General features: G+C 37.1%; 1 protein-coding gene across 1 annotated transcript in view; it reads left to right on the plus strand.

Moving 5' to 3' along the window:
• AXDND1 (axonemal dynein light chain domain containing 1) overlaps positions 1–13,781 on the plus strand; it is a 77,772-nt gene that overhangs the window by 7,318 nt on the left and 56,673 nt on the right. Inside the window, exons 5-9 of the mRNA XM_081823190.1 lie at positions 3,142–3,262; positions 4,356–4,441; positions 6,939–6,995; positions 8,174–8,276; positions 9,574–9,695. Coding sequence (XP_081679316.1) covers positions 3,142–3,262; positions 4,356–4,441; positions 6,939–6,995; positions 8,174–8,276; positions 9,574–9,695 — 489 coding nt within the window. The remainder of the gene's footprint in view (positions 1–3,141; positions 3,263–4,355; positions 4,442–6,938; positions 6,996–8,173; positions 8,277–9,573; positions 9,696–13,781) is intronic.

Genomic DNA, 13,781 nt, shown 5'->3' on the forward strand with positions numbered 1-13,781 from the left:
ACTGACTTAGGTTTCAGAAACATAACCAGACCGTCCTCAGGACACTTCTAACTTCGTAAGTCGTTACCTGAATTGTCAAGAAAAGATTACTTTGTGTTATGTATACTCTGTTTAAGAAAGATGCCACGTTTTAAATACATTTTAGAAAGACTTAATGTTTTTTAAAGCATACCTCAGTTATTTGGAAAATCGATCTCTCTGAAATACTTCATTCCTTGACAACTTCAGATAAAAGACATGCTTATTTATGAACATAGCCAGTGATGATCTGAAGAAAAATTTGAAGTATGAACTCAGTTTGATAATCTGGGGGAACCAGTTTTTGTGTTATGGGTAGGTATCAAAGTTTGTTTTGTTTTTTGTTTTTATAAATAAAAATAGATTTTCCAGAGGAGTAGAAGCAGGTGATTTACCACAAGAGTTTTATAAGAAATAAAACAGATTATTTTATTTTATTTTTTTAAAGATTTTATTTATTTATTTGTCAGAGAGAAAAAGAGTGCACAAGCAGGGGGAGGGGCAGAGGCAGAGGGAGAAGCAGGCTCCGTGCTGAGCAGGGAGCCTGATGCGGGACTTGATCCCAGGACCCTGGGATCATGACCCTAGCCGAAGGCAGACGCCTAATGACTGAGCCACCCAGGAGCCCCAAAACAGATTATTTTTTAATGAAAAATTAACAAACAAACCAAATGTTTCCTCTAAAAATAAAGATAAAAAAATAAAAATAAAGTAAGATAACCAATAATTTTAATAATAGAAATATAAAAGTGTCCTATAGTTACTTTTTGAGAAAATTTGAATGACAGTTACCAAACCAACATTTCCTTTACAAAGATGTGTATGTGTACCTATGTATATATATGAACCATTCATTGTTTTTATGTTTTATTTTTAAAAGATTTTATTTATTTATTTGACGGAGAAAGACACAGCGAGAGAGAGAACACAAGCAGGGGGAGTGGGAGAGGGAGAAGCAGGCTTCCCGCGGAGCAGGGAGCCCGATGCTGGGCTCGATCCCAGGACCCTGGGATTATGACCTGAGCTGAAGGCAGACGCTTAATGGCTGAGCCACCCAGGCGCCCCTCATTCATTGTTTTTAGCTAACAAAGTTATATTGGCCAATCTCTAGCAGTTATTGGTGTGATAGTGACTAATGTCCCATCATCCTGAGAGCAACTTTTAAAAAAAAACTTGATTAAAAAAAACTTTATTGATATATCTTTGACACAAAAATTGTGTATATTTAAGGTATACAACTTGATGTTTTCATAAATGTATACATTGTAAAAAGATCACAGTCAAGCTAAATAACTCTGTATAATTATCATTTGTGTGTATCTGTGAGTTTATATGCATGTGGTAAGCATGTGGTAAGCAGATTAAATTTCAGATCTATTCTCTTAGCAGATTTCAAATATATAACACAGTATTGCTAACTATCATCACCGTGCTATACATTAGATCTCCAGAACTCATTCATCTTGCATAACTGAAACTTTGTACTTTTGGACTAACATCTCATTTTCCCCTCTTTCCCCATGCGCTCATCTGACATATAAATGAAGTCATAAAATATTTGTCTTTGTCTGGCTTATTTCACTTGGCACAGTGTTCTCCAGCTTCATCCATGCTGTCACAAATGGCAGGATTTCATTTTTAAAGGCTGAATAACATTCCATTCCATTGTCTATATATACACATTTTCTTTATTTATTCATTCATTCATCAGTGGACATTTAGGTTTTTTCCATGTCTGGGCTATTGTGAATAATGAATAATCTGAACATGGGAGTGCAGATATTTTGTCAAGATCCAGATTCATTTCCTTTGGATATAAACCCAGAAGTGGGATTGCTGGGTCATATGGTAGTTCTATTTCTTATTTTTTTGAGGAAGCTCCATACTATTTATCATAATGGCTATACCAATTACAATTGGGGGAGGGGCAGAGACGTGAAAATCACGTGCAGTAAGTGGCGTGATTATAACTGCTATAGGAAGGTGAATTGGCAGAAGTGTGTAGAATGTACTAGAGAGACTTGAGAGCCACGTAAAAAGTAGGGATAGCTTGGACTAGTGATTTGGCATTGGCAAGAGACAACAGGGTCAATGCTAGAATGCTATGAGGGTGACTATGAAATTAATAAGTGTTAGTGGTGGATGGGAATTTAGGGCAATGGATGGGAAGGAATCAATTATGTATGCTGAGCTTTTGATGGATAGAGTGGTAGTACTTCCTGACAGAATTAGTGAGGATAGGAGGGTGGAGAGTTAGAATGGAGGGAGGATTATTCAGTGTATGTAGAGGTAACAAATGTGATAACAAATGTGATAAGGTGAGATTTGCATGGCATTGCCAAGAGAGAAAGTATAGGGTAAGAAGACAGAGAGATGAGGCCATAATGTTGCAGGGCATTTCCATTTAGTAGACAGGAAGTCACAGAGGAGTCCAAGAAGGAGAGGTTAAGGCAAAAGAACCAGGAGTCCAGTAGCACAGAGATAGAGGAGAGGATAGTGTTTTTAAAAAAGAGATGATCAACACTGGGAAATATTACAGGGAAACAGTGGAAGAGAAGAGCTGATGACTTAGCAGTAGAAAGTCATCAGATTTCTAGAGTGGTTTCAGAAGAGAGATAGTGATTGAAATTAGATTGCAGGGAAATTTCAAGAAATCTGATTAACGGAAAGTGAGAGATCGGTTGATAGATAGATCCTGATAACATGGTCAAGGAAGGACTTTTAGAAGGGGAAAAGACTTGAGTTATAGATCAAAGGGAATATTCCAAGGGAGGGGGAAATATACAGAAAGTAGATTGGTAGAATGAGATCCCAAAGGATGTGGGTAAAGATGAAATCAAGGACATCAGTGGAGGAAATAACCCTGGGGAAGAGAATACATCTTCACCCGAGGTTGAAGGAAGGGAAAGGATTTGTGATGTGAAGGAGAAATATGAGGTGGAGAAGAGGAATAATGGGGTGGGGGTGGCTCTTGTCTAATGCTTCTGCTGTCTTAGTGAAGTATGAAGTAAGGAGACTGGTTTTGTGCCCCTTTTCACCCACTAGAAGATGTATGTGGATCTTACCCACTCTTACCCAGTAGCCAGACAGCATATTTTGTAAATATATTTTTCTTATTTTTAGGGATATTTCTTTTCTGTACGATGTTAAATATGTTAAAGGAGAGGCCAGGGAGAGTTCGCTTTGTCCCCCATGTTTGGAACGTTCATTACAGTCACATGATGGTGTCATTGTGCCTCATAAGGTAAAGTATTTGACAAATAATTTCCTCTCCCTCTAATTTTTATTTATTTATTTATTTATTTATTTATTTTAAAGATTTTATTTATTTGAGAGAGAGAATGAGAGACAGAGAGCATGAGAGGGAGGAGGGTCAGAGGGAGAAGCAGACTCCCTGCTGAGCAGGGAGCCCGATGCGGGACTCGATCCCGGAACTCCAGGATCATGACCTGAGCCGAAGGCAGTCGCTTAACCAACTGAGCCACCCAGGCGCCCTCCCTCTAATTTTTAAAAATCATTTCCTTAAAAATATAAAGCAATGCTGTACTGTAACACTTTCTAATTATTTCTAGGAAAAAGTATTTAGTGGGAAAGTTTCTATGATACCTTATTTTAAGCCATTTTTCAAACTACAGTTACCCACTTTAATCTAGAAATACAGTATAGAAGACTAGATTTTTTTTTTAATTTACAGTTCAAAGTTGTACAATTCTTATTTTTGGCATGTTGCTAAGGTAAATTTTAAATTGCTATTGAATTTTATTTATTTTTTATTTTTATTTTTTGAAAGATTTTATTTATTTATTTGAGAGAGAAACAGAGATAGCAACAGAGAGCACTTGTGGGAAGGAGAGGGAGAAGCAGGCTCCCCACTAAGCGTATGTAGAGGTAACAAATGTGATAACAAATGTGATAAGGTGAGATTTGCATGGCATTGCCAAGAGAGAAAGTATAGGGTAAGAAGACAGAGAGCCTGGAGATGGGCTCAATCCCAGAACCCTGAGATCATGACCTGAGGTGAAGGCAGATGTTTAACCAACTGAACCACCCAGTCACCCCTCCTATTGAATTTTAAAGAGTCAATGGATTACTGAATGTGTGGGACATGTGTGACTAATACTAAAACCAAGGTTGTTCTTTAATTCATGGTTATTTTTTAAATGTGTGCTCTGCTAAATGTTTTTTATTATGTCATATGGTCCATATTACTAATACTGTTATTTCTATAATCAAACCTCTTAATAAATAGTATCCCTTTGGGATAGGAATGTTGATTTATGCAATCCAACTTTTTTCATTTACTAATGTTTTCATTCTTGTCCTTCTTTCTTTTTAAGCCAAAGAAACTAACAGATACTTTGCTTCCTGAAGAATTTCATATTGTGTCAAATACAGGAGTTTCAGGTTTGGAGTGTTATGATGAGTGAGTACCATAGTATATCCTGAATATCTGACAAGTGGAACTGTTTCCCCCTCCTCAGACATAGAGGAACCTGAGAACAGTTCCTAGATAATATCTACATTGAAATAAGGAAACATTTGGCCTTCCATCCTAAATTTAAGAATGAAAATGTCTTATTGAAAAGAGTTTGGGATTTTAGTAATCAAAATGTTCTCTGTCTTTTCCTACTATTTAATTTTCAATTAAAGAAGTGGATCTGTGTTCTGAATGCTCACCTAGGCCTCCTTAGGAATGGTTTTGGTAGTGGCCAAAGAGACAAAGGAAAGTAGCCCTCTGAGTTGATGTCTCATAAGACACACTCTAGGGCTTGGATCCAGCCTTCACACTAGTCATCTCCAGTTTTCTTTGTTTCCTGCTTATGTCATTGAAAATGGGATCTTCCTTGTATTTTCTGAAACAACGTTTGAATGTTTCATAGTGTAAAAAACTAGAATTATGGACTAAGGTTTTATAATAAAATCTCCAGAGGCTGTCACTCTTTTTACTTTTTCTTTTTCTTTTTTTTTTTTAAGATTTTATTTATTTATTTATTTGAGAGAGAATGAGAGAGAGCACATGAGAGGGGTGAGGGTCAGAGGGAGAAACAGACTCCCTGCCAAGCAGGGAGCCCGATGCGGGACTCGATACAGGGACTCCAGGATCATGACCTGAGCCGAAGACAGTCGCTTAACCAACTGAGCCACCCAGGCGCCCTCTTTTTACTTTTTCAATACACATGGCATTTCCTTATGATAGTGGGTTTCAGAATAATATTTTGTCAAAAAGAACTAAATGGAATTCATTTTGGGGGAACTTTTAATTTTTATATAATTTCAAAATTATAAAAATGTTACAAAAATATGGCAAGCAACTCTCATGTACTCTCTGTTTTAACTCACTATTTACATTTGCCTTATTTGCTTTGATATACACACACACATTAAAATTATTCAAGAGTAAGTTGGAGATATGACCCTTTACCACCAAATACTTCAGTGTATATTTCCTAGCAACCTACCAGTTATAGATCTTTTTGATGACTTTTTTAGCTTCATCATTTCTTCTCTGTTTATTAGTTAGCATTTTACCATATGAATTCATGGATTTCTATTTTTTTTCTGTGGGTTATAGTTCTTTACTATGATTATTTTTTTTAAAAGATTTTATTTATTTGTCAGAGAGAGAGAGAGGGAGAGAGAGCACAAGCAGAGGGAGAAGCAGGCAGAGGGAGAAGCAGGCTACCAGCTGAGCAAGGAACCCTATGCGGGACTTGATTCTAGGACCTGGGGATCATGACCTGAGCTGAAGGCAGACTCAGCTTAACCGACTGAGCCACCCAGGCATCCTTACTATGATTATTTATATGTTCAAAAATTTTTAGATTTGGCCAATGTTAGCTCCTCTGAGCTGGCTCTTATGTTCTTTGGACATGTCCCCATTATTCTTTGAGTGTTTCCTTATTTTCTGACTCAATAAGATTTCCAGGTTCATCTTATATTTCCCAACTCCAGCTGTGGAATGAGCTATGTCACTTCTCCAGGGAGTACTGATTCCTTTTAGTGGAGAATGGTACTTAGAAATCAAGATCTGGGTTGTAGGCATGCTCATTGTGCCTGGGCTATCATTGTTTCTGGTTCCTCTCATTCATTTTTGAAACTTTGAGTCTTTATAGTCCCTGGAGATTTTTCACTGATCTAAATTCTGAAAATGGACCTTATTAACCAACTGAGTTCCAGTAGGGGGCAGAACGAAAGGAAATGCTTATTCACAAGGGGAAGAAAAATGTTACATAAATAATAATGAATTAGGATTACCATGTGGTTCTCACTGTGATACTCATTTAGGTGGAAATGAGCACTTTCAGAGGACAGATTTGGCTGGGAGTTAGGAAAACTGGGTTCTAGCTTCATCTTTGCTTATTAATTTTATAACCTGTTTATTCATTTAACTTTGTTGACTTCAGAGTTCTTAGAACATCCTTCCACCTTTGAAAAGGCATTTAAAAAAATGAACTAAGGAAATGTTCATATTGTCACATATGAGGAATGTTATTAAAACTTCTTTACTAAAGGGCGCCTGGGTGGCTCAGTTGGTTAAGTGACTGCCTTCGGCTCAGGTCATGATCCTGGAGTCCCTGGATCGAGTCCCGCATCGGGCTCCCTGCTCGGCAGGGAGTCTGCTTTGCCCTCTGACCCTACCCCCTCTTATGTGTTCTTTCTCATTCTTTCTCTCTCAAATAAAAAAAAAAAAAAATCTTTAAAAAAAAACTTCTTTACTAAAAATATTCCAAATATGATAAATGTCATTACATCTGTGTCTGTAGATGCCTTGGTATGATCTTGTGGGTAAAATGATAGACCTTTTCGATTGCCTCCAAGCTTCCCAATTTTTGAGGTCTTAGGTTTATCATGTTGTGATATGTGATAAACAGGCCAGTTAATTTTCTTACAATAATATTTATCTGTCTTATTTATTGCAGCAAATATACTACTCTCCTCACAGATAGTGAAAACAGGCTATTGCTCTTCCCATCCATGTAAGTACAGTTTATTTTTGAAAGTATTTCTCAGAAGGAACATATACATATGAATATGTATTTTAATATACATATGTATTTTTTAGTACTTTATTGCATAGAAAATATTAAAATTATAGCAGAAACCCAAGATAATAAGTGTCCACAATTCCATCATCTAATCAGTGTTTTCAATTTTCACATATTTATAATAATATTTAAGTACTATAAAATTTTTTTTATACTAAAAAGTACTAAAAAAATTTTTTTTTTCTAAAATTTTATTTTGTTGTGGTAGGAACACTTAACATGAAATCTGTCTTCTTAACAAATTTTTAAGTTTTCAATACAGTATCATTCAATCTAGGCACAATGTTGTACAGCAGATTGTTTGCTACAGTCTTTTTTTTTTCTCTTATCTCTCCATTGTCCTTTTTCTTCACTTACATACTTACATTGTGAAGTAACCAATACTAACAGCTTGGTATTTATCTCTCCATATTTCTTCTATGTTTTTACAATCCTGCACACTAGGTATATAGAATTTTTGGAAGGAAGCATTATTTTATTTACAAAGAGGATCATACTATTTACATTTTCCTTTTCTTTTTTATTTTTTAAAGATTTTATTTATTTATTTGACAGAGAGAGACATAGCGAGAGGGAACACAAGCAGGGGGAGTGGGAGAGGGAGAAGCAGGCTTCCCGCAGAGTGGGGAGCCCGATGCGGGGCTCGATCCCAGGATCCTGGGATCATGACCTGAGCCGAAGGCAGATGCTAAACGACTGAGCCACCCAGGCACCTCCCTTTTTCTTTTTTTAAAAATTTTATTACTGCTATAATCCACTAGATCAGTACATACAGGGCTAATGCTTTGAAATACCATTAATATTCCATGGGCACCTGGGTGGCTCAGTCCGTTGGGTGACCTCTTGGTTTCACTCAGGTCATGATCTTCGGGTCCTGGGATTGAGCCCTAGGTTGGGCTCCACACTCAATGGGGAGTTTGCTTGGGGCTTCTCTCCCTCTCCCTTTGTCCTTCCTCCTCCAGCTCGCTCTCTCTAAAAAAAAAAAAAAAAAAAAAAACCCATTAATATTCCATAGTATATACATTTTGTATATATTATATTTTTTTTGTCATTTGAGGATAACCTCTTACAACACTTAATTACATAAGTCTGTCACCTTAATCTTTTAGGAAACCTAATAAAAGAGTAGAAGTGGTCCAGCTGAATGATGTGATGGATGCTATGCTAGAGAGGACTGGTGTGGAAAATCAGGAATATACAGGGCCAACCAAGGTAATTGCAAAGATCAATGTAACCTAGTGGTTGAGAGCATGCATTCTGGAGCCAGAATGTCTGGATTAGAATCCTGGCCCTGCCATTTATTAGCTAGTGACCTTGGGCAACTCAATGTATTTGTGTCTCAATTTACTCATCTTTAAATTAGAGGTAATAATAATACCTACCTCATAGGGTTGTTGTGGAGATTAAATGACATATGAATATAAAGGGCTTAGAATAGTGCTGGGCATGTAGCAAACACTGTATAATTGTTGGTATTATTATTACCATATTTCATTGACTATAAAGTACCATTGATTATAAGACCTTTATTATTTTATGTACCACTAAAAAACACTGCCAATTAAACCATGCTTTCTTACCTCTTAAAATTTTTATTTCATTAATGAAAAAGCTCTTTCAACCTTACAGAGATACAGATATTTTTCTTTATGAGGGCTCTTCCTCTTTTGTTTTGTAAATTTTTATTTTTACAGAATTTGAAACTTAAAGACAAGTTCAGTATAAGGCATTCCTATGTAAGCTTTACCCAGATTCACTAATAGTTTACATTGTGCCCTACTTGCTTTATCATTCTCTCTTCCTCTTTACATACATATCTCTATATGTATAGTTTTTCCTAACCATTTTACAGTAAGCTGGTGACATCATGCAAACATTACAGGGTATGTTTCCTATGGATAAGGATATTCTCTAATATATCCATAATATAGTTAATCAAAATCAGGAAATTTAACATTGATGTGTTGGTATTACCTGTCCATATTCAAATTTCAAATTTTATCAGTTGTACCTATAATGGTTTTTATAGCTCTTGTCCCCTTTGTTTCAGGATCCCGGGATCACATAGTGCTTTTATGTGTCATGTTCCTTTAGACAACTATATTCTGAAACAGTTCCTTGTTTTTCTTGACATTGATATTTGGAAGAACATATGCCAGTTATTCTGTAGAATGTTCCTCAATTTTGGTTTGTCTGGTGTGTACTCATGATTAGATTCAGGTTATGTATTTTTGGCGGGGATGATATAGAAGTGATACTGTGACCTTCTCAGTGCATCATGTAAAGAGGTACATGATTGAACATACTTTAAAAAATATATTATATTTTTATATTTATATTTTAAAAATAATATATCATTTTTGTAGATATATTTATAAAGAAAAATATAAGTGAAATAAATTATCAAGGTGTTTCTAAAACATTCACATTCAGAGTATTTACTTCCTAAAATGATTTTTTACTGATAAGACAGTAATAAATACTGATGATATTCCTTATCTTCTGCCAGATGCACAAACTACTACATGTATTGAGGAAGGAACAGACCATTTACAATACAGTATTTCATGAACTTATTCGACAAGTCAGTGTGGATTGTGCAGATAGAGGAGAACTACTGTCCAAAATCAGGTAGAGCTGTTGCTGGAATATCCCGGTTTGAGTTTTATATTACAATTATGTTTATATCTGCTTTTGAGAAGATCACAAAAGTTCCCTTCTTTATTCTGTTGATAATAAGGAACTGAATTGCATTTCTATTTTCTATAGTAAAAATATAATAGTTGAGAACTTCCTTAAGATGATTTCTGTTGAGATGTTTGACACCATATTCCCTTTTTTTTTTTGAGATTTATTTATTTTAGAGAGGGGAGGAGGGGCCGAGGGAGAGGGAGAGAGAGAATCTCAAGCAGACTGTGCGCTGAGTGCAGAGCTTGATGTGGGGCTCGATCCCACAAACCTGAGATAGTGACCTGAGCTGAAATCAAGAGTCGGATGCTTAACCAACTGTGCCATCCAAGGGCCCCAACACCATATTCTTTTATGATTGGGAGTGAAGTGCTATGTGAATTACTAGAAAATGTATAGATTCTGGAGACAGACTGATCTGGTTTCAAATCAACATCTAGATGTGTGACCTTGGCAAAAGTGTGAGCCTTAGTTTTCGCATCTGTAGATGCAGATAATAACTACTGTGAAAAATTTTATTTGTCCATTTGTTCATTCATCAGTCAGTGATGTTTACTGAGTGTCTACTCTGTGTCAAGCATCAAGAGGCTTCACAGGATTGTGGTGAGGTTAAATGAGAGCACAGAGGTAGATGGTCAATACATATAATTATTATAGATGATCATGATAAATACTATCATAACTATAATGTTTCTGAATGACTGTGGTACTTTACAAAACCTGGAAGGAATAGTGGAATTAGAATATTGGGTTCAAATTACATATCTGCAGCTTACTTGCCATGGAACCACAGGAAAATTATTAGATCTTTCTGAATGTGTTTCTCCTGAATGAGAATAAATAATATAAATTTGCCTTATTTGCCCACTGTCTGACTTATGGAAGCTGAGTCTTCCTATCTGATGGTGCTGAGAAATGAGGAGCAAAGCTGTTAATAAGATACTTGTCAAGATTAGGTACTAAGGAGTCAGTTCTTGGAAGACGTCAGGAGCTGGAGAATGCAAATTAGAAGAAGGATAGGGACAACTGAAGTCTGAGTTGTCAATCTAAGAACAGAGCTAGGAGGGACAGATGACGAAGCATAGCAAAGGAGCTAGATGACCAATGGTGGATCCAGACTTTCCCATTTATGAGGAGTAGAGGTGAGTGGGACTCTTCCAGCTGATTTCAGGAGTTAGCTTCTAGGGGCCAAAATAGGGTGGGGTCCAATCCCAAAAGTCTAGACAGAAAGAGACAGGCAGGCAAGTCAAAGCCAAAATCCTTTAAAAAAAGTTGAGTCACCATGGACACAAAAATACTAACTCCAAGGTACCAGAGACAGGATCTCAGTAGGGCATAAAACCAAGGACTTAGAATAGGGTAAAGTTGGGAATTAAAAATGTAAAGTAGCTGATGGAGCACCTGGCTGGCTCAGTCAATAGAACATGTGATTCTTGATCTTGGGGTAGTGAGTTCAAGCCCCACTTTGGGCATGGAGCTTACTTTAAGTAAATATATACATACATACATAAATAGAAAGTATACATGAGTGTGGAATATTCTTTAAAAAAAAAGAATACAAAGTAGGTGAGAATAAGCAATGAGATTTTAGACTGCTGCAAACATTCATGATGTGTCTATGGAATGGTGAATCATTCATTCACTAAGTTCAGAATAATCTAGTGGTCAGCATTTTGTTGTGGTAGGAGATCTTTTGAAGGTCTAGGGCCTACCTTCAATGGGGAAGGTTGTCCTGAGTTTGGTATCTTAAAGAGTTTTCCCTGCTTCACAAGACTGTTGTGAAGATCCAGTAGAAGTCCCCAGGAAATGGTAACGCCATGTATGCCTTGGAAATACTTGAGATCAGCCTGTGACTTCTCTCTGTTTGCATGTTACTGTAGCTTTCTGCTTCTGGTCTCATTGAGTGCTTCCTGATCTGCTTGTGTGTGTCTCTGCTTTTCACACTACTGCCCCTGAGGCCTGTTACAGCAGAAGGAAGTTTTCGATCTTTTTTTTTTTTTTAAGATTTTATTTATTTATTTGCCAGAGAGAGAGAGAAAGAGCACAAGCAGGGGGAGCAGGAGGCAGAGGGAGAAGTAGGCTCCCCGCGGAGCAGGGAGCCCGATGTGGGGCTCAATCCCAGGACCCTGGAATCAGACCTGAGCCGAAGGCAGACACTTAATCGACTGAGCCACCCAGGCGCCCCAGAAGGAAGTTTCATATGCAGCAAGGTTTCATAATAACACTTTTTTATAGGAGGAGTAATAACTGCCAGAGTGGATATGAGCTGAACAAGATTCTCACATTACAAAGAAATAGGGATGCTGTTGTAATCTTTTTGGTTGACACTATAAATATCTTTGGATGCAGCAGGCACCTGACATTTTTTCAGTTGTTATTTTTATTTTTTACAATATTTTACTATGGGAATTTCCAAATATCTGTAAAAATGGGAATTATTTTAAGTTTATTATTTTTAAAAAGATTTATTTATTTTTTTAAGATTTTTAAATTATTATTTATTTATTTGACAGAGAGAGACACAGCAGAGGGGGAACACAAGCAGGGGGAGTGGGAGAGGGAGAAGCAGGCCTCCCGCGGAGCAGGGAGCCTGATGTGGGGCTCGATCCCAGGACCCTGGGATCATGACCTAGCCGAAGGCAGATGCTTAATGACTGAGCCACTCAGGTGCCCCGATTTATTTATTTATTTTTAGAGACAGAGAGAGAGCGCGAGCAGGGGGTGGGGCAGAGGGAGAGGGAGAGAATCCTCAAGCAGATTCTGTGCTGAGCACGGATCCCGATACAGGGCTCATCCGAGCTGAAATTCAAGAGTCGGTCACTTAATTGACTGAGCCACCCAGATGCCCCAAAATGGAGATAATTTTAATGTGAATGCACACATACCTACTATCTAGATTCTGCCGTTAACATTTTACTCTATTTGCTTTATCACTTGTCTCTCCATCTAGCCATCCTTCTATCTATCCATCAATTTCATATACTTCAAAGTAAATTGCTGACCTCAGTGCATTTCCCCCTACTTTGTCATGTTTTTCATTAACTAGACAGAGTTCATTATTTATTTGCCTTTTTTCCATTTTGAGTAAAATTTACATGTATCGAGAAACACAAATCTTGTTTGCCTTTATTGACTTTTTTTTTTTTTTTTAAAGATTTTATTTATTTATTTGAGACAGAGAGAATGAGAGAGACAGAGAGCACATGAGAGGGGTGAGGGTCAGAGGGAGAAGCAGGCTCCCTGCCGAGCAGGGAGCCCAACCTTTATTGACTTTTGACAAATACAAACTCTTAACAAGATATGGAGGATTACCATCATCCCACAAAGTTCCCTAATGCTCTTTCCCAGTAAATGCCCATCCCACTTCTCTAGGAGTTTTGACTTCTTTCCCTCTTAGATTAGTTTCACCTATTTAGGAATTTCATATAAATGGGATCATGTAGCATATATCAGTTGACCCTTGGACAACATGGGTTTGAACTGCAGAGGTTCACTTATAGCAGATTCTTTACAGTTCAGTACTGTAAATGTATTTTCTCTTCCTTATAATTTTCTTAATAATATCTTCTTTTCTCTAGCTTACCATTTTGTAAGAATACAGTATATAGTACACTAGTTTGCTCCTAGGTTGTTATTTATCTATTCATTTTTTTAAAAATGTGCTCATCTGACTTTCTTTTATTTCTTTTTAAAGATTTATTTGTTTATTTTAGAGAGAGAGAGAACATACGTGAGCAGGGGGAGGGGCAGAGGGAGAGGGACAAGCTGACTTCCCCTTGAGCAGGGAGCTGGACTCAGGGCTTGATCCCAGGGCCCTGAGATCACGACCTGAACCGAAATCAAGAGTCAGGAGCTCAACCGACTGAGCCACCCAGGTGCCCCTGACTTTCTTTAAAAGATAAAAGGTTCTTTTTAAGAATAGTTTTAAATTTACAGAATTGAACAGATAATAGAGAGTTTCCATTTATCTCCCCTTCTCCGTATATAGTTTCTTTCATTATTAGCATCTGGTATTAATGTGGTATAATT

The sequence above is a fragment of the Leptonychotes weddellii genome, chromosome 6 (assembly GCF_054177405.1).
Source record: "Leptonychotes weddellii isolate Sample4059 chromosome 6, ASM5417740v2, whole genome shotgun sequence".
NCBI classification, from domain to species: domain Eukaryota; kingdom Metazoa; phylum Chordata; class Mammalia; order Carnivora; family Phocidae; genus Leptonychotes; species Leptonychotes weddellii.